Source organism: Aegilops tauschii, chromosome 6, assembly GCF_002575655.3.
Source record: "Aegilops tauschii subsp. strangulata cultivar AL8/78 chromosome 6, Aet v6.0, whole genome shotgun sequence".
NCBI lineage: Eukaryota > Viridiplantae > Streptophyta > Magnoliopsida > Poales > Poaceae > Aegilops > Aegilops tauschii.
In genome coordinates this window covers 369,352,813-369,373,526 of record NC_053040.3, presented here as the reverse complement: position 1 = coordinate 369,373,526, position 20,714 = coordinate 369,352,813, and the positions used below count along the sequence as shown (strand labels likewise).

Below are 20,714 nucleotides of genomic sequence, written 5' to 3'. Positions count from 1 at the left end.
AAAAAGGATGATGAGGATTTTGAGCTCTTTGCTGAAATGATTAGACCTATCTTTTTGCGTATGCGTTTGACTGATATGCTTAAAATGAATCCTTATGCTAAGTATATGAAAGATATTGTTACAAATAAAACAAATATACCGGAAGCTGAAATTTCCACCATGCTTGCTAATTATACTTTTAAGGGTGGAATACCTAAGAAACTAGGAGATCCAGGAGTACCAACTATACCATGCTCCATTAAAAGAAACTACGTTAAAACTGCTTTATGTGATCTTGGAGCCGGTGTTAGTGTTATGCCTCTCTCTTTATATCGTAGACTTGATTTGAATAAGTTGACACCTACTGAAATATCTTTGCAAATGGCTGATAAATCAACTGCTATACCTGTCGGTATTTGTGAGGACGTGCCTGTCGTGGTTGCAAAAGTTACTATTTTGACGGACTTTGTTATTCTTGATATTCCCGAGGACGATAGTATGTATATTATTCTTGGAAGACCTTTTTTGAATACTGAAGGGGCTGTTATTGATTGCAACAAAGGCAATGTCACTTTTCATGTTAATGGTAATGAGCATACGGTACACTTTCCGAGGAAACAACCTCAAGTCCACAGTATCAATTCTATTGGAAAAATTCCATCGATTATTTTTGGAGGTTTTGAATTTACTCTTCCTACTATCAAGAAGAAATATGATATTCTTATTATTGGGGATGTGCATATCCCCGTTGAGGTAACATAGTGTTATTAGAAATTTCTCCGGTTCCATGTTAGTCAGAATGAGTTTGTTAACAAGACTTGATCAACCTTGTTAGTGGATTCCTTTTGATGAGCATGAGATGGATGAAACTAGAAAGCACAACCTTCTGTACCATCTCTCTACCTTCTGTTATTTAGTTGAAATAAAGTAAAAATAGTATTTTTTTGTCTGTTTTCTGAATTATCCGTGCAATATAAAAATACCCCGAAAATAAAAGTTCTCCAAATGCCCTGAAAATGGAATATGGTTTTTTCTGGAATATTTGAGAATATCTGGCACTGAGAACACATCAGGGGGAGCAAGCACCTGGCCACGAGGGTCCAGGGCGCGCCCACCCCTACAGGGCGCGCCCCTGCCTCGTGGGCCCATGGTGGCTCCCCTCCACTTATTCCTACACCCACACACTTCTTCTTCCTCCCAAAAAAAATCACCATCCAGCTCAAGCACGAGTTCTAGCTCATTTTGCTGCGATTTTCGATCTCCTTGCTCAAAGCACCTCTCACAAAACTGCTTTGGGAGATTGTTCCTTGGTATGTGACTCCTCCATTGGTCCAATTAGTTTATGTTCTAGTGCTTTATTCATTGCAAATTTGTGCTGCCTAGGTGACCATGTTCTTGAGCTTGCATGTCAAATTTATATGGTTCCAAGTAGTTCTAATGCATGATATAGGCTCTAGGCACTTGTAGGAGTAGTTGCTATCAATTTTGGTGAGCTTGGTTCACTTTTATTTGAAGTTACTAAAAATTTCAGAAATTTTCCATAGGAAGAAATATGTTTAGGAAAATGTTTCATGGTGGTCCTTCAAGGAAGCAAGGACCCAGGCTCGCAATGCGCGATGCCGATGATGAGCCACCAAGGAACGCTCCAGTGCGGCCTTGTGAATGGCCTTCAGAAGACTTTATGGATCGAGCGGGAATCAAGAAAGAATTTAACGCATATTTGCGTAACGCTGATCTTGCGAGCTTCGAGGAGGAAAAGTGCTGCCAGTACCACTATCTCACTAGTTCATTTGTGAGGAGGTTTGAATATTCACCTTCACGTTATTCTCAAACTGTCCTATTTGATCTCTATGAAAAATCTTACACTATGAACTTAGAGGATTTCACCAATGCTTGCAAACTTCCACAATGGGGTAGTACTAGTGAACCTCGCAAATCTGAATTTAGAGAATTTCTTGCTAGTATAACTGTGGGGGAATCTAGAGACATAACACAAGCTACAATAGGGAGCATTCATTTTCCTGCTATACATTATTTTGCTCTCTTCATAGGTAGGTGCATAAATGGTAAAGATGAAGCATGTCATATGTGTGTCCCTGACCTCTGTATTCTTAGGAGTGCTGTGTTAGGAGACAAATCTTATAATTTGGGAGCCATTGTTGCACATAGGTTGCATCACAATAGATTTAATGGAGATTTCTTTGGTGGAATTTATGCAACCCGCTTAGCTGATTTTCTTGGTGTAACCATACGTGATGATGATATTGAACTGCCTCCTACTTATCTGGACTTTAATGCTATGGTTCACCATCAGGTTGTCGAGAGGAGTGAACCACCTCTCCAGTACAGACTAATCTTTGACAGGCGTCACGCCGTCAACATTGTTCTTCCTGCCCCTACTCTCTTTGACTTTCAGGAAAAAGGGAGACGTTACATAACCAGAGAGGAGGCGGAGGATTATAGGAGGAGGGCTGAGATAGCTCGCCTCCAAGCTGCAGCACACGATGCAATGACTGTTGCATCTCAGTACGACCCCAACTATAACTTTGGATATCCGCCAGGCCATCCGTGGAAATAAACCAACTTAGGCCAAAAGCCTAAGCTTGGGGGAGTACGTATTTCTCACCGACATTACATTCATGTTCACACACTCATTGCTAGATGTCGGTGCTCATACTCTTTCACTGTAATATCCATGCTAGTTTATTTTCCTTTTTCTTGCTTTCTTCTTGTGTGTTTAATAAACCTTAAGAAAAACAAAAAAAATTCGTGTAGCTTTTAGTTAGTTTACTTTTCTTGCTGTAGTAGTAATAATTAAAAGAAAACCCAAAAAGATTTCCCGTTCTTCTTTTGCTTGTTGGGAGATTTCCTGTGTAAATAGTTTTATTTTCTTTTCTTTTCTTTGGGGGTCGATAGGAGACGACCATGATTAAATTGTTGAAGTGGCTCTTATATGCATTATTATTGATTTAACCAAAAGCCCATATTGCCTTGTCTTCTCCTGTTTATTGAATGTTCGCAGATTCCAGCTTAGTCCAATGCACATATACTCTTATTATTTTCAAAACGTTCGCAATTATGACGATATATGATGGACTGATTGAGATGAGAGAAGCTGGTATGAACTCGACCTCTCTTGTTTTTGTAAATATGATTAGTTCATCGTTCCTGATTCAGCCTATTATGAATAAACATGTTTGCAATGACAATTATAGATCATAGTTGCTTATGCCATGCTTGATTAGCTATGAGTTATAATGGTTTACCTTGCGTGCCAACATGCTATTAAAATGGTTGTGATGTGGTATAGTGGGGTGGTATCCTCCTTTGAATGATTTAAGTGACTCGACTTGGCACATGTTCATACATGTAGTTGAAACAAATCAACATAGCCTTCACGATATTTATGTTCATGGTGGATTATATCCTACTCATGCTTGCACTCAATGTTTATTAATTTTAATGCATGTTCATGACTGTTGTCGCTCTCTAGTTGGTCGCTTCCCAGTCTTTTGCTAGCCTTCACTTGTACTAAGCGGGAATACTGCTTGTGCATCCAATCCCTTAAACCCCAAATTTATTCCATATGAGTCCACTATACCTTCCTATATGCGGTATCTACTTGCCGTTCCAAGTAAATTTGTATGTGCCAAACTCTAAACCTTCAATTGAAATTCTGTTTTGTATGCTCGAATAGCTCATGTATCAACTAGGGCTGTCCGTATCTTCCATGCTAGGCGGGTTATTCTCAAGAGGAGTGGACTCCGCTCCTCACTCACGAGAAAATGGCTGGTCAACGGGATGCCCAGTCCCATGCTTTATGCAAATCAAATCAAAATAATTGCAAACAAAACTCCCCCTGGGACTATTGTTAGTTGGAGGCACTCGTTGTTTCGAGCAAGCCATGGATTGATGCTTGTTGGTGGAGGGGGAGAATAAACTTTACCATTCTGTTTGGGAACCGCCTATAATGTGTGTAGCATGGAAGATATCGCCATCTCTTGGTTGTTATGTTGACAATGAAAGTATGCCGCTCAAAATATTATTTATCTCTGCTTTAAAATTGAGCTCTGGCAACTCTACAAATCCCTGCTTCCCTCTGCGAAGGGCCTATCTATTTACTTTTATGTCGAGTCATCACTCTCTTATTAAAAAGCACCAGCTGGAGAGCATTGCTGTCATTTGCATCCATTATTATTAATTTATATTGGGTATGACTATGACTGGATCTCTTTTGCCATGAATTACAATGTCTAGTCAGTCCTTGATCTTTAAACACTACAGGAATCAACTACTTTGCCGTCTGCCACGGCAGACGGCAAAGGCAAGGATGGCGGACGGCAAAAGGCTCCGGCAAAGTAGGGATCGGTAAAGAGCTTCTTTGCTGTCTGCTTTTTGAAGCGGACGGCAAAGGGGCCTTTGCTATCAGCGGCTGACGGCAAAGAAAGCCGACGGCAATAAATGCATTGTTAGTCCGTTAGGCGGCTAACGGCAGCCTTTGTCGTCCGCCGCTGACGGCAAAGAAACAAAGGTCTTTGCCGTCTGCCAGCAGACGGCAAAGTGTCCAAATATGATTAGCAATTCATATTCATATGTATAGCCCATGCATATATCACAAGTACCTAACACAGACCACAGGAAAAAAAGAACATCACAAGATCATCCATAAAAACATATATATATCATACAACCTGTAGCACAAAGTAAGACGAGATCACACAAGTGTCGACAAATAAGGTCACAAAGGTTGGCCTCCATATAACACAAAACTTAGGTGAGCATCATGGGATCTAGCAGCAACAACACCTAACCTACTAGATGGACACAGCAGTCCAGACCCAACTCCACAAGCACACTACATACTGATTTGCGACCGCGACGGTGATGCAACCACCACAACCAAAATTAAAAAGGCAAGCGAGGTGGGTGGTCCAGGTTGCTATCTCCACGCCGCCTGCGTTTGCCATCTCTAAATGCCAACATGTCCAGGTTGTGGTCATCAGCCTTCTTCATGCCCTCAGCATGATCACCATTGCCTTCCGCACCCCGTCATCATCAGTCTGATTTGCTGCTGCTGCTCGTCCTCCTACTCCATCTGCATGGACAAGAGCAAGTTAGTTGAATGGCATGCACGATAAAACTGCAAGGCATATATATTCATCTACATTAATTGTACTACAAGACAGATTTTGCATGGATGGGTTTGACTTCAACAGAGACTGAAGGAAGAGCATTTTCCCCTCCCAATCCAAAACCTGCTGTACAAGTACAGCTCTAAGAGAAGGAACCGTGGTACAACAAGAGGCGCTCCAAATCAAACTAAATCTCAGTTTCTTTATTTACCTAAGAAACAACACAACCATAACTTCTGCCAAGCAAGCAGTTATCATACTATCAGCTAAAGAAAAGCAAAGGAAGATCACGTGTCACTTTCATGGAAAACATCAGAAGTAGATGATAGGCAAAAGTAGATGATCATCGAATTCCCTCACACTCAACAGTGCATAATACTACTACAATTGATAGCAAGGACTAATTATTCCCACTACCTGGATGCAGCGTCCTTCATTTTGCAAACATAAAAAGAGCACATTATCCAACTCCTTCACATACATAAATGAATAGCAGCAACCAAATTCGACGGTACTACCAAAATCAAATTACTAATATAATAGCTGGACGCCCATCATCAAAATTCGTAACATAATCCAAGAAGTTTAGTAGCTAGTATTAATTAATATAATATAGTTGATTAAGAGGAGCAATCACGGATTGGGTTTGAAGCAGTCAACTTACATCTAGTGCTGCTTGAGGATGGTCTCCTACAAGGGTCCAGACCTCATCTTCTCGTCCATCTTGAGGATGGTCTCCTACAAGGGTCCTACGAGTAGCCTTTTTTTCATGAAAGGAGTACAAGTAGCATGGCTTTGATTCTAATTGTAATTCCTAGTTGATTATCAAAATTCTGTATGAGCAAATATCCATTGCCAAATACTCCTACATGACAGATCTAGCACATGACCAAAAGAAGTGCTCCATAGCCACAACCGGACTGACCAAAATGCAACTAAATATGACCAATAAAAACCAATTCATGGATGGTCTGAACCTGTACTCGCCGATGCTCGCCATCGACTCCACCATCAGCACCGAGACGCCGCCGTTGAGAATCTTGAAGGGCTGCGACCATCCCGACCACGCCGACGTCGCTGTGCCCGCAGCAACAGCAGCTCGACGCCGCCGGGGCCTCCTCTAAACAAGACTGAAATAAAAAGCATGTATCTGCATGTAGAGACATTTGAAGTTCGTTTCATCAGTAGGAGGAGTGCAAGTGGCAGCCCGCTTCGTCCCACGAAACTCATCCATTAGTTCAAAATTTGCTCAACATTTGCCTAAAAGTAACACTACATGTGTACTACTATGTTACTGTCCACTAGCCCGCCACACTTGCATTGCATCCTTAATCTGAAGTGATTGATGAGCTAGCTAATGAATGTTGTTTTGCTTGTACCACATAACTAGTCAGTTTTGTGCTGCCTTTTGATCCCTAACCTGTGACACGAAGGCTTTCTGGAGCTGCTGCCGAAGCAGTGCTCTGAACTGGCGGGCTGCAGCCAGGGTCTCATCCAGCTTGGCCTTCTTAGCCATGAGGTAGGCCTTCCAGGTTTCCGCAGCCCCGATCCCGACGTCGTCCGAGTGCAACCCGCAGCTCTGCAGCTCCTGCAGGGCTGCCTCCACGCTGAACTTAACCTACAAAGCAGCACACCATGACCATCAGAATCAAGCATCAATTCATTAGTTTATCCCCTAATCTAGTCTACTCATCGCACAGAAACTGAGACAACATCCCACATTACAGAATTACGCGACTCTCCAACTCATATACAACCAGAGAGGCAGTTAATTGAGCAAGCTCGGGGCTAACACTTGAGTTGGGCTGCGGCGTCATGACGGAGTCTCCACCACCCGCGGCGGCCTCGCGGAGCTCTACGGTGGCCGAGGCGACGGGGAGTCGTCGCCTCTGGGACCACCAGGTGGAGGCGGAGGTGGACAGGGACCGGGAGGAGGACGGTGATGAGGAACTAGGCCAGGAGGCTACTCGTGGGGTTGAGAAGTGGCTGCGGCCGTGGTGGATGGAGGCTGTGGAGACGACGGTCGGAACTCCTCCATCTCCATCCTCTTGGACTCGTAGAAGCGGTCCCACTCCTCCGCCTTCCGCTGCGCGTCCTCGATCTCGCCGTTGGTCGAGCTGATGTCGTGGGCGACGATGAGGCGGCGCGCGTGGGTGGCGTCGATGTCAGCACGGGCGGCAAGGGCGCGGAAGGCGAGGTCTGCGGCGCGGCGCTCGAGGAGGAGGCGGCGCCGCTCGAGGCGGCGGGCGGCGGCGGCCTTGGCGGCAAGGAGGCGGGACTCTCCTGGGCAAGGAGAGAAACCGGTCGGTGGAGATGGTGAGCGGGGAGAGGTGACCTCGGGGAGGAGAGCTGGGCGGTGGGGAACGGCGGGGATCGCTGAAATCTGGCGGCGGCGTGGGGTGGAGAAAGGGGATCGAGGAAGACAAGAGAGATGGGATCCAACGTGGGTGTGTGTGCGCGTGGGTTGGGCGTGTGTGCATCGTGGGTGGGGCCCGGGGCTGTGTGGGTCGTGGGTGGGTGTGTGCCAGGGGCGGCCGTTAGATACGTTAGGTTATTTTCTTTGCCATCTGCTTTCGGGCTCTTTGCCGTCTTCTAGCAGACGGCAAAGAAAGTGGTCGTTAGGTCGTTCTTGTTAATGGGCCACCCATCCTCTTTGCCGTCTGCTAGCAGACGGCAAAGATTTTATGCCGTCAGCTAGCTGACGGCAAAGAGCAGGCTGACGGCAAACACCCTCTTTGCCATCTGCTCTTTCTTTGCCATCAGCTTTCTGTAAGATGATGGCAAAGACCTTCTTTGCCGTCAGCTAGCAGACGGCAAGGAACTAGCTGACGGCAAAGTTCCTGATTCCAGTAGTGAAAGGTGCTCTGCATTTATGTTTTGCAGTCTCAAAAAGGGCTAGCGAGATACCATCCTGTTATATAATATTATGATTGTTTTGAGAAAGTGTTGTCATCCGAGATTTATTATTATTGCTCGCTAGTTGATTATGCCATTGATATGAGTAAACATGAGACCTAAGAGTTGTTGTTAATGTGGTTAGTCATAATCTTTGCTGAAAAATTGAATGCTAGCTTTACATATTTACAACAACAAGGGCAAACAGAGTTTTTAAAAGTTTTTCTTTATCACTTTCAGTTTATCAACTGAATTGCTTGAGGACAAGCAAAGGTTTAAGCTTGGGGGAGTTGATACGTCTTCGTCGTATCTACTTTTCCAAACACTTTTAACCTTGTTTTGGACTCTAACCCGCATGATTTGAATGAAACTAGCCCGGACTGACGCTGTTTTCAGCAGAATTGCCATGATGTTATTTATGTGCAGAAACAAAAGTTCTTGGAATGACCTGAAACTCCACGGAACTTATTTTTGGAAAATAATAAAAATACTGGAAGAAGAATCCACGTCAGGGGGGCCTCCACCTGTCCACGAGGGTGGGGGGCGCGCCTGCCCCCCTGGGCACGCCCCCTGCCTCGTGGGCCCCCTGACGCTCCACCGACCTCAACTCCAACTCCATATATTCGTGTTTGGGGAGAAAAAAATCATAGAGAAAGATTCATCGTGTTTTACGATACGGAGCCGCCGCCAAGCCTAAAACCTCTCGGGAGGGCTGATCTGGAGTCCGTTCGGGGCTCCGGAGAGGGGAATCCATCGCCATCATCATCATCAACCATCCTCCATCAACAATTTCATGATGCTCACCGCCGTGCGTGAGTAATTCCATCGTAGGCTTGCTGGATGGTGATGGGTTGGATGAGATTTATCATGTAATCGAGTTAGTTTTGTTAGGGTTTGATCCCTAGTATCCACTATGTTCTGAGATTGATGTTGCTATGACTTTGCTATGCTTAATGCTTGTCACTAGGGCCCGAGTGCCATGATTTCAGATCTGAACCTATTATGTTTTCATGAATATATGTGAGTTCTTGATCCTATCTTGCAAGTCTATAGTCACATACTATGTGTTATGATCCGGCAACCCCGAAGTGACAATAATCGAGACCACTCCCGGTGATGACCGTAGTTTGAGGAGTTCATGTATTCACTATGTGTTAATGCTTTGGTCCGGTACTCTATTAAAAGGAGGCCTTAATATCCCTTAGTTTCCATTAGGACCCCGCTGCCACGGGAGGGTAGGATAAAAGATGTCATGCAAGTTCTTTTCCATAAGCACGTATGACTATACTCGGAATACATGCCTACATTACATTGATGAATTGGAGCTAGTTCTGTGTCACCCTATGTTATGATTGTTACATGATGAACCGCATCCGGCATAATTCTCCATCACCGATCCAATGCCTACAAGCTTTTCACATATTGTTCTTTGCTTATTTAGTTTTCCGTTGCTACTGTTACAATCACTACAAAACCCAAAAATATTACTTTTGCTACCGTTACCGATACTATCATATTACTTTGCTACTAAATACTTTGCTGCAGATACTAAGTTATCCAGGTGTGGTTGAATTGACAACTCAACTGCTAATACTTGAGAATATTCTTTGGCTCCACTTGTGTCGAATCAATAAATTTGGGTTGAATACTCTACCCTCGAAAACTGTTGCGATCCCCTATACTCGTGGGTTATCAGTATGCATAAGAAGGCGTCGCTGTTGGCCGCAACCTCGCATGCTGCCGAAGTCTCTGAATTGAGGCAGAGGCTGGAGCGGACTGAGAACGAGCTCGGCGAGGTTAGGGTTCGGCTGCAGGAGATGCAAGGTGAATAACGACTTGTTGTATGTTCGGAAAGCGTAGGCGATGTATATTGACTGTAGTGTCGTAATATGTGCAGGAGCCGCGACCGATGTCGAGGCCCTGAGGAAGGCCCTGGGCGAGGTCGAGGAGAAAGCTGTCCAGCGGCAAGCCGCCCGTAAGAAGCTCGAGGCCCGGGTCAAGGAAATCTAGCAGGAGCTCCAGGATGCGGTGAAAAAATGTGAGACCTTGGAAAATGATGCACCGGCTCAAGAGGCCGAGCTCACCAAGGCTCGTCAGAGCGCGGAGGCCGCACGAAATGAGGCCCAGGCCGCCCTCCAGGAGATTCAGGAGGCCAAGAAGATCACGGCGGGTAAGGCATTTAAGATGCAAAGCAAGTATGCGGAGAAGCAGTACCTTTTACTAACCCGAGTTCAGAGTTCCCCAGGGGCTTTTGCGGATCTACCACGCTGCGTATCAGACGCTGCAAAATTCTACCGAGCTGAAGGAGGAGGTTCTACAGAGAAGCTATTCTGGTCGCAGTACGCGATGCCAGAGCATCCCGTGTCCTTCACCAATCAGCTAAAGCAGCTGGTGGATCTGCACAGGGTGGCCGAACTAGCCATGAAGGATTTGACAATCCGGCTATGGCCAGCCGAAGCTATGCCCGGCAGCTACTTCAGACTCGTGAGGCGTCTGGTGGAGGCCTGTCCGCGGCTGGACGTCATCGAGCGCTCCGCCTGTATTGAAGGTGCCCGTATGGCCTTCGCTCGCTACAAGATGTGGTGGGCGAAGATGAACGTTGTTGAAGTTGCCAGTGGTCTGCCGGAGGGCAAGGAACACCGCACACCCGAACGATATTTCGCGGATGTCATAGAGGGGTCTCAACTTGTGGCGGTGCAATGTTCGCAGGACATTGTATTTGAATAAATGTTGCCTTTGCCTTGTATTACGGGAACAAAAGCCGGTTTTTGTAAAATAGTTTTATTATGCTTTGAATTGTTTCCTCCTGTGCAGCCGTGTTATTTGTAACCTGAGGGTTGGCCAGTCGTCGGCTTCTGCCCTCGTGTAGGTAGTACGGAGGTGTTCGGGATGGATTCTAAACAATCTTGATCCAATTATATGGTCCTTTGGAGGAGTTGTTTAGCGCAACGAACAAGGCAATCAGACTGTACGGCTTAAACGCCCTCACTTAGCCATAGGAGTTTTATAATTAAGCAGGTGTGCAGCCCCTGGTCCAAGCCAGGGTGCTGTCAGCATCTGATCAGGAAGTGCCGATCCTTCGCATGACGTGGAAAAAATCTCCAACGATTTTGTGACCCTCGAACAGCTGACCAGCTCTCGCCGTATCATGACAGTCAGTTTTCGGCTTTCTCTACTGAGGTGCTCATCCGGTCAAGGCCAGGGTACAATCGCAGTAGTTCTCCCTTTACTACCCTAGCCGATAGAGCGGAACGTAGGGTAGCAAGCACAGGAGCCGGGCAACCCAACTATTGACCAAAGACATGATTCGGAGCCAATGCATATAATGCTAAATTCGGGGTGCCGAACTTATATATAAGAAGTGTTCAGACTTTGCTGCCGTATTATGGGGCGATAAGTAGCCCCTGGCGAATATGAAACGTACAAAAGAGTACTGATGCAGCTGATAAGCAGATCGAAATAAAATGAAGTAAGAGGCGAAAACCACATAAACTGGGCCGCAAGCCATTTTCATTATAACTGGGTGGATACGTCCAGGCGTATCTTGTACAAATAGTGCGATAAGCCTCCGGGCTATTTAACATGCCGGAATCAAGAGGGCGCATCGTGCGGGTCCTGGGAAATAAATATAAATACCGTCAAGAAGACGTATAGAGGTTACTCTATGCACCTAAGCTGCTTGCATCCTTTGTATGCCGATCCTTCAAAGGGACTGGTCAGCAGGCCCATGGGAAAAGGAACCTGGAAAAAAAAGAAAAGGGTGAAAAGTGTGAGTGTCCGAGATCGGTCTAGCCGAGCTATATATCCCGGGATTTTGAGTGCGTAATTATGTACGCGTGGTGCGTATGCCACTACTTCGTCGGGACTGGGACGGAGGCCGAATTGCTAATCAAGCTCTTGACGAGCCGCGCTGTCCTGCTGCAGTGTAGTACGGAATCTCTTGATGATGTCCAGGGGCTCGACAGCCGCGCTATGGTGCTGCTTGAGAAGGCCGCTCTGTACCTCTGCTGCTAGGGCGGCGGTGTGCTCCTCTGTTCGGAGGGAGCGTTCCGTGTTGCCATTGTCTGTTATGACGCCGCGTGGACTGAGCATCTTGAGCTTGAGATAAGCGTAGTGTGGTACTACATTGAATCTAGACAACGCTGTTCGTCCGAGCAGTGCATGGTAGCCGCTGCGGAAGGGGACGATGTCGAATATTAACTCCTCGCTTCGGAAGTTGTCCGGAGAACCGAAGACCACTTCCAGCGTGATTGAGCCCGTACAGCGGGCCTCTACGCCTGGTATGACTCCTTTAAAGGTAGTCTTTGTTGGTTTGATTCGTGATGGGTCAATGCCCATCTTCCGCACTGTGTCTTGATAGAGCAGGTTGAGGCTGCTACCACCGTCCATCAGGACTCGTGTTAGGTGAAACCCATCAATAATGGGGTCATGGACTAGTGCGGCTGAACCGCCGTGGCGGATACTAGTTGGGTGGTCTCGACGATCGAAGGTGATCAGAAACGACGCCCACGGATTGAATTTTGGGGCGACTGGCTCTACCACGTAGACGTCCCTAAGCGCTCGCTTATGCTTCCTTTTGGGGATGTGTGTAGCGTATATCATGTTCACCGTTTTGACTTGAGGGGGAAATTTCTTCTGCCCCCCAGTGTTCGGCTGCCGGGGCTCTTCGTCCTCGTCCTCATTGTGTGACCCCTTTTCTTTGTTTTCGGCATTTAACTTGCCAGCCTGCTTGAAAACCCAACAATCCCTGTTGGTGTGATTGGCTTGCTTGTGCGAGGTGGCGTGTATCTGGCACGGACGGTCGAGTATGCGATCCAGGCTGGAAGGTCCTTCATTGTTTCTTTTTTAGGGCTTCTTCCGTTGGCCGAACTTAGAGCCAGTGAATCCAGCGTTGACTGTGGTGTCATCAGTGTTGTTGTCATTTCTTTGGTGTTTGTGTCTATTGCGCCGGAGCTTGCCAGTGCTATTCTTGGCCTCAGAGGGGCCTGTCTCGCTGGCTGTGTTGTTACTATGAGCCAGCCAACTGTCCTCTCCCGCGCAAAAGCGGGTCATGAGTGCCGTGAGGGCTGCCATGGACTTTGGCTTTTCTTGGCCGAGGTGCCGTGCTAGCCATTCGTCACGGATGCTGTGTTGAAGGCTGCTAAGGCCTTGGCGTTTGGACAATCAACAATCTGGTTCTTTTTGGTGAGGAACCTAGTCCAGAATTTTCTGGCTGATTCTCCAGGTTGTTGAACTATGTGGCTTAAGTCATCGGCATCCGGTGGCCGGACATAAGTTCCTTGGAAGTTATCAAGGAAAGCTTCTTCCAAGTCCTTCCAGCTGCCGATGGAATTCTCAGGCAGGCTATTTAACCAGTGTCGAGCTGGTCCTTTGAGCTTTAATGGGAGATATTTGATGGCGTGGAGGTCATCTCCTCGAGCCATATGGATATGGAGAATAAAATCCTCGATCCATACTGCAGGATCGGTTGTGCCGTCGTATGATTCAATGTTGACAGGCTTGAACCCCTCGGGGAATTCGTGATCCAGTACTTCATCTGTGAAGCAGAGAGGGTGTGCGGCACCTCTGTACCGGGCCGCATCGCGGCGCAGCTCTGATGAAGTCCGTCTGCAGGATTCGGCCCGGGTGTGGTTAGGTTTGTCACGTCCGAATAGGTAGCCGTCGTCGTGCCTCGAGGCACGTCCTCGCGATCCGTAGGTCGATCTTGTATTTCCTGCTCTACTGTCCAGGGTCTGCCAGAGGTCGTACGTATGACCCCAAACTCTTTTGTCTTTATTTTTGCGGGGCGGTGGTGCAGGCTGCTGCTCGGCTTGAGTTGCCGCTTTATCTCGACCGCGGGGTGGCCGGTCGACCGCCCTGTCTCGGCCACGTGGTGGTCGTTCCGCATTACACGAGGGAGATGTGTGCTCCGGTGCCTCCTCATCGAATTGAGGTAGCAGTCTTCATTTCGGGTAGCTCTTGGCTGGGCGCTTGAGGCCGTATTCTTCGGCTGTTAGGACGTTAGTCCATCTGTCGACGAGCAGATCTTGTTCGGCTTGAAGTTGCTGCTGTTTCTTTTTCAGGCTCCTTGTAGTGGCTATGAGCTGAAGCTTAAAGCGCTCCTGCTCCAGAGGATCCTCAGGCATGATGAAATCGTCGTTGCCGAGGCTTGTCTCCTCCTCGGAGGGTGGATGGTAACTATCGTCCTCCGAGTCATCTTCTACAGCCTGTTCATCGGGGTTATCTTGCCCGTTGTCCTTTTCATCCTGTTCGGATGTAGCTCCAACAGGGTCTTCATTGTTTTCGGCGTTGTTCGGAGTACTATTTTCTCCGGTGCCAGTGTTGCTATCTTTTGAGCGACGCGGCTTAGAACGGCGTTTGGGGCGCCGGCGCTTGGACTGCGTCTCAGAGGGTTTATTCGCGTCTGGCCCTTCTTTGTCGTCGCCAGATCCTTTAGGTGTATCAACCATGTACACGTCGTACGAAGAGGTGGCCATCCAGCGTCCAGTAAATGGCGGGTCTTGGCCTTGCTCCTTATCGGCATCGTCGTCCATATCGCCGGTGTCTTCGGAACCATAGTCAAGCACGTCGGTTAGGTCATCGACGGTGGCTACGAAGTGGGTGGCGGGTGGGAAGCAAAATTCCTCGTCGTCCGCCTCTAGCTCGAACCGAACATAGTTCGGCTGTGAGTTTTCCTCCAAGGACAAGTTCTTCAAAGAATTTAGTACGTCATCCAAAGGCGAATGCTGGAAGATGTCTGCGGCGCTAAATTCAAAAATCGCTAACCGATCCAGCTCGGTGTCCGCAGGCGTGCCTAGTCCGGAACGTGTATCCGGAGATGAGTCCGGAGTTCCATTGACGCAAGCATTGTAGGATGTCGAGTCCGTGTGCGGCTCCAACACCGCGGACTTTGTGACCTCGGAGGGCACGATCTGCTTCGGTCATGAGGCCGTTGCAGCAACAGGATCCATCTCCTGGATGTGATCCGATGACAGATTTAAGTCATGTTCATTGGAGAGAGGGGGAGCGATCGCCATAGTCTCAAATCCATCGAAGATCAAGTCTCCACGGATATCCGCGACGTTGTTCAAGCTTCCGAATCTGACCCGATGGCTAGGGGCTTAGCTGTCGATCTGCTCCAGATGGCCAAGCGAGTTGGCCCGTGCTACCTCTTGAGCACTGCGTTGGTTTTCCCTTGAAGAGGAAAGGGTGATGCAGCAAAGTAGCGTAAGTATTTCCCTCAGTTTTTGAGAACCAAGGTATCGATCCAGTAGGAGGCTACGCGTGTGACGCCCGGATAATTAGGCTACAGTAATCCCACGTTAATGATGCCACATCACCACGGTTACTATTGTTAATCTCGTGTTAGTTCAAAATCGATTCAAAATTCAAACTTAAAATAAAGTCAAACGGTAAAGATTTTCAAATATTAAAACTAAAATGTTGGGGTGTTGCCAAATAATGCATAGGTAATTATTGTGGAGAAACCACACTTTTATAAAATGTTTAAAGGCTCTAAAGTAATTAAAACAGCAGCTATGACAATTAATTAAATGCCTTTTAAAAATAATAATAATGCAAACTATTTTAATTAGGTGTCAAACTTTTTGGGGCAGTAGAATAAATTATAACATTAATTTAGGAGTTGTATTTATATTTTATAAAACAGGAATTAAAAGAATAAAATAGAAAAGAAAGTAAATAAAAGAAAAGAAATTACAAAAGAGAAAACAAACAAACAAACAAAAAAAAACAGAACAAAAGACCCCCCCCCCCCCCCGCTGGGCCTCCTGGCCCAGCTGACCATCCAACCAGGGCCGGCCCACCTAACCCCCTCCATAACCCCCCACCGACAGAACCCTATCCCACGATCCCCACTCTCCCCGATCCCCTCTCTCTCTCGCCCTTCCCCATCTGGATCGGGGTGGCGTTCGACCGCCCCGCCGCCGCCCGGGGAACCCCATCGCCCACGCCGTCGCTGTCCTCGGCTCCTCCTCGCCAGCTCCACCAACCCTCACCGCCTCGCCGGAACGTCGTCCCAGTCACCCTCCTCGACCCCCGCTGCCTAACCCCTACGGCCACCGTGAGCCTCCTCCCTTCCCCTCTCTATTGCCGGCACCGGCGACCTCCTGTGGCCGTGCCCCACACGCGCTCACCCCGCGCCACCCTGCTCTGCCGTGGCCGTCCCATCCCGCGTGCTCCCGCCGAACTTGTTGCCGCCCCGTGGCCGCGTCCTCCTCCCCGCGTCGCGACTGGACCGACGTCCCGCGCGCGCCCACCGTGGCCGGGTCCTCGCACGCGCGCCCTGCCTCGCTCCGGGGACACGTCCTGCCTCGCTCCGGGGACGCGCTCGTCGCGCCCACGACCTCCCGTGGCCGCGCCCGGAGTTCTTCTCCCCCTGCGCATGCTCCACTCCCTCCGCGCCCTGGCCGCACCCACCGGCGCCCAGCCGCGCGTGCCCGTCTCGCTCCACCGTGGCCGTGGTCGCCGACCGGGTTCGCCGCCTCGTCGCCTCGGGTCCGCCCGATGGGTGCCTCGCCTGCAACGGTGCCCGTTGCCCAGCGCCCGCTCGGGTGACACCCGCACCCGAGCGCCCGAACCCGTTAAGGCCCCTGGCCCAATGACAGGGGGCCCCGCCCCTAAAACGTTTTAAAAAAGGAATTAAAAAAATAATAAAAATATTAATTAATTAATTAATTAACTTAATTAATTGAGTTTGATTAACTTAATCAATTAACTAAACTAATTAATCATGATTAGTTAGTCTAGTGTATGACATGCGGGACCCACATGTCAGGTTGACCAGGTCAACTGCTGACGTCATGCTGACGTCATGATGACGTCAGTAAACACTATTCTGCATAATGTTGAATTAAATTAATTAAATAAATTCTAAAAATGATTTAAATATTTTAAAAATCGTATAAAATAAACCGTAGCTCGGATGGAAAAACTTTGTACATGAAAGTTGCTCAGAACGACGAGACGAATACGGATACGCAGCCCGTTCGTCCGCCACACATCCCTAACATATTGAACTCGCAACTTTCCCCCTCCGATTCATCTGTCCGAAAATGCGAAACATCGGGAATACTTTCCCGGATGTCCCCCCCTTCGTCGGTATCACCTCCTACCGCGTTAGGGCATACCTAGCACCGCGTTTTGCCTCCTTATGTTTTGTGATGCTTTGTTTGCTTCGTATTTACTGTTTCTTCCCCCTCTCCTTCTCCGGTAGACTACGAGACCGACGTTGCTGCTGCCCAGTTCGACTACGGAGTTGATGACCCCTCCTTCTTGCCAGAGCAACCAGGCAACCCCCCTTGATCACCAGATATCGCCTACTCTTCTCTATACTGCTTGCATTAGAATAGTGTAGCAATTGTTACTGCTTCCGGTAATCCTATTCTGATGCATAACCTGTCCTTGCTCCTACTATTGATACCTTTACCTGCAATCCTACTTGCCTAGTATAGGATGCTAGTTTTTCATCAGTGGCCCTACATTCTTGTCCGTCTGCTGTGCTATACTATCGGGCCGTGGTCACTTGGGCGGTGATCACGGGTATATACTTATATACTCTATACATGACACCTGTGGTGACTAAAGTCGGGTCGGCTCGTAGGAGTACCCGCAAGTGATTCTGATGAGGGGGCTGAAAGGACAGGTGGCTCCATCCCGGTAGAGGTGGGCCTGGGTTCCTGACGGCCCCCGACTGTTGCTTTGTGGCAGAGCGACAGGGCAGGTTGAGACCACCTAGGAGAAAGGTGGGCCTGGCCCTGGTCGGCGTTCGCGGATACTTAACATGCTTAACCAGATCTTGGTATTTGATCTGAGTCTGGCCATTTGGTCTATACGCACTAACCAGCTACGCGGGAACAGTTATGGGCACTCGACGTCGTGGTATCAGCCGAAGCTCTTCTTGATGTTAGCGACGGAGCGGCGCGCGCCGGATTGGACTGGAACGCCTGCTAGGCTAGGTCTGCTTCCGGCCGCCCTCGCAACGTGCAGGTGTGCAATGGGCGATGGGCCCAGACCCCTGCGCGGATAGGATTTAGACCGGTGTGTTGACCTCTCTGTTGAGCCTAGGTGGGGCTGCGACGTGTTGATCTTCCGAGGCCGGGCATGACCCAGGAAAGTGTGTCCGGCCAAATGGGATCGAGCGTGTTGGGTTATGTGGTGCACCCCTGCAGGGAAGTTTATCTATTCGAATAGCCGTGTCCCTCGGTAAAAGGACGACCCGGAGTTGTACCTTGACCTTATGACAACTAGAACTAGATACTTAATAAAACACACCCTTCCAAGTGCCAAATATAACCCGGTGATCGCTCTCTAACAGGGCGACGAGGAGGGGATCGCCGGGTAGGATCATGCTATGCGATGCTACTTGGAGGACTTCAATCTACTCTCTTCTACATGCTGCAAGATGGAGGTGGTCAGAAGCGTAGTCTTCGACAGGATTAGCTATCCCCCTCTTATTCTGGCATTCTGCAGTTCAGTCCACTGATATGGCCCTTTACTCATATACCCATGCATATGTAGTGTAGCTCCTTGCTTGCGAGTACTTTGGATGAGTACTCACGGTTGCTTTTTTTCCCTCTTTTCCCCTTCCTGTACCTGGTTGTCGCAACCCGATGCTGGAGTCCAGGAGCTAGAGATCCCGAGGATGATTCTACATGGAGTTCGGCTTCGAGGAGTAGTTAGGAGGTCCCAGGCAGGAGGCCTTGCCTTTTCGATCGTTGCTACTTTTGTGCTAGCCTTCTTAAGGCAGACTTGTTTAACTTATGTCTGTACTCAGATATTGTTGCTTCCGCTGACTCGTCTATGATCGAGCACTTGTATTCGAGCCCTCGAGGCCCCTGGCTTGTATTATGATGCTTGTATGACTTATTTATGTTGTAGAGTTGTGTTGTGATATCTTCCCGTGAGTCCCTGATCTTGATCGTACACATTTGCGTGCATGATTAGTGTACGGTCAAATCGGGGGCGTCACAAGTTGGTATCAGAGCCAACTGCCTGTAGGAATCCCCCTTTCCAACTCCTTGGCCGAAGTCGAGTCTAGACATTGCAAAAACTTTTACTAACATGGCTGTGTGTCTTACGGGCCCACGTCGCCATTGGGTGGTATTAGGATCTTTTACTCCTTGTCTATACTCTGGGACTCTGATCTCTCTTCTATTCGGGTTAAGTGAATTTTGCTAAATCTAACATTAGGATCTCGTTATCACTTTCGCCCGGAGAGCCCCTTATTACTGATGATCGTGTGCTGCACGTGAAGACCCTGAAGATACTCTCCGCTGATAACCCGAGAACTTGTGTTCATCGCTTTTGCAATTCCCTTTCATCGATAAACTCCTATGGATAACCACGTATACTCGCCATTCATACAATGTTTCCTAGTTGATCTTGTTATTACAAGATACCCCGAAATTCTCTTTGCTGCTCCGAGAATCCTTTGAGCTTACTGCCTTGCTGTTCTTTGCCACATGAATACCACTATGGATAATTTCTAGCACTCACCGGATATTTGCTCATCCCCAGTTGATTCAGGTATTTCACTATAGTCCTCAAAATACTATTCGATCTTCCGAAAATCCTCAGGAGCCTATTGCTCTTGAAATTCTTGTTTGCTTGCATTATGGTTAATCCCATAAGTCTCGTAATCTTATTGGCATCTTTTGTCATTATCATTTTGAGTCCGTTGATTCAATTTGTTGCGAATGCTCGCAATCCTCAATCATATCCTAGAATTCATCCTTCCGGCTCAGACGTCATTTTAAACGTGAGCTGGATCTCGACCTATCAAATTGCCATCGATTGTACCCCTAAGCCTACTCAACTTATCCATCCTTGATCAGAGCGTTGCTTCTGACCCCCTGATTTGGAAATCATAATTCTTTTGCATTTGAACTTTGAGTTAGTCAGTTGTTTCTATAATCAGATCTCCTTGCATTCTTCTTCCTCTGGTTGAGTACCGATGCTCACATCAGATCCCTTGTGGACCATCGGTTCCTTTGTTGGATTTTAACCGAAAGTGTCCTTCCTATTGAATAACCTTGTGAGCCTTTACATGGGTATATAATGCCTTTGGTAAATTGTATCCTCTGTTTTCTCAACCATGCTCTGTTTTCGAGCTGGTGGTATTTACTATTGAAGCTGGTGGTATATGTTTCCACGATACCCTGACGGGTTGAACCTATGCCTTCCTTAATATGTGTGAACTCAGAAGTTTTCACGAGTCATACTCATCTGGTATTTCACCAGGTAAAACTTTCAACACTAATGCCTTTATCAAAGCGAGGAGTGAATGGAAGGTTATACATTGAAGAAGTGGGAGTCGACCTTGAACCTTGCGTTCATGCCCATGGACACGATGTATAACTTATCATGGAAGCTGCTTGTAAAAATAATTAACCCCCTTGTTATAAGTTCATGTTGTATCCGTGGTTCGATCATTTATGATCGTGGTTTCTGACCATGTTCTCCTTTAAATACCATTTCTCGTGCAAGTTTAAGCACTTGTCTTCTGCAGAGTAATACCCCAGTCCAACCTCTACTTTGATTCGTCGTCGAGTATTACCCCCATGGTATCTCAAGATTATCACGGAACTGCATAACTTCTTATGAGTTCTTCATCAAGTGCTACATTCTCACTGATTCCAATTTTCCACGGGCTCTGAGTTATTAATCACGCAAAGACACCGATAACTGAACCGAGTCCGCACTACGGTT

General features: G+C 47.7%; 1 protein-coding gene across 1 annotated transcript; it reads right to left on the bottom strand.

Moving 5' to 3' along the window:
* Positions 1-6,501: 6,501 nt before the first annotated feature.
* Positions 6,502-13,893, bottom strand: LOC120967091 (uncharacterized). The gene is made up of 3 exons (XM_040393691.1): positions 13,755-13,893; positions 7,079-7,394; positions 6,502-6,718 (listed from the first exon to the last, which is right to left on the bottom strand). Exons 1-3 carry the CDS (start codon positions 13,891-13,893, stop codon positions 6,502-6,504), a joined length of 672 nt encoding a protein of 223 aa, XP_040249625.1.
* Positions 13,894-20,714: the final 6,821 nt, after the last annotated feature.

What these genes read in the sequence shown, in the direction of transcription:
- LOC120967091 (XM_040393691.1), bottom strand. Translation starts at nt 13,893, where the DNA reads ATGCGGAACGACCACCACGTGGCCGAGACAGGGCGGTCGACCGGCCAC. An exon ending in AAAAGAGTTTGGGGTCATAC is followed by an intron (nt 7,395 to 13,754) that starts GTACGACCTCTG and finishes CTCCTTGCCCAG; the next exon opens with GAGAGTCCCGCCTCCTTGCC. An exon ending in GCCACTTCTCAACCCCACGA is followed by an intron (nt 6,719 to 7,078) that starts GTAGCCTCCTGG and finishes GGTTAAGTTCAG; the next exon opens with CGTGGAGGCAGCCCTGCAGG.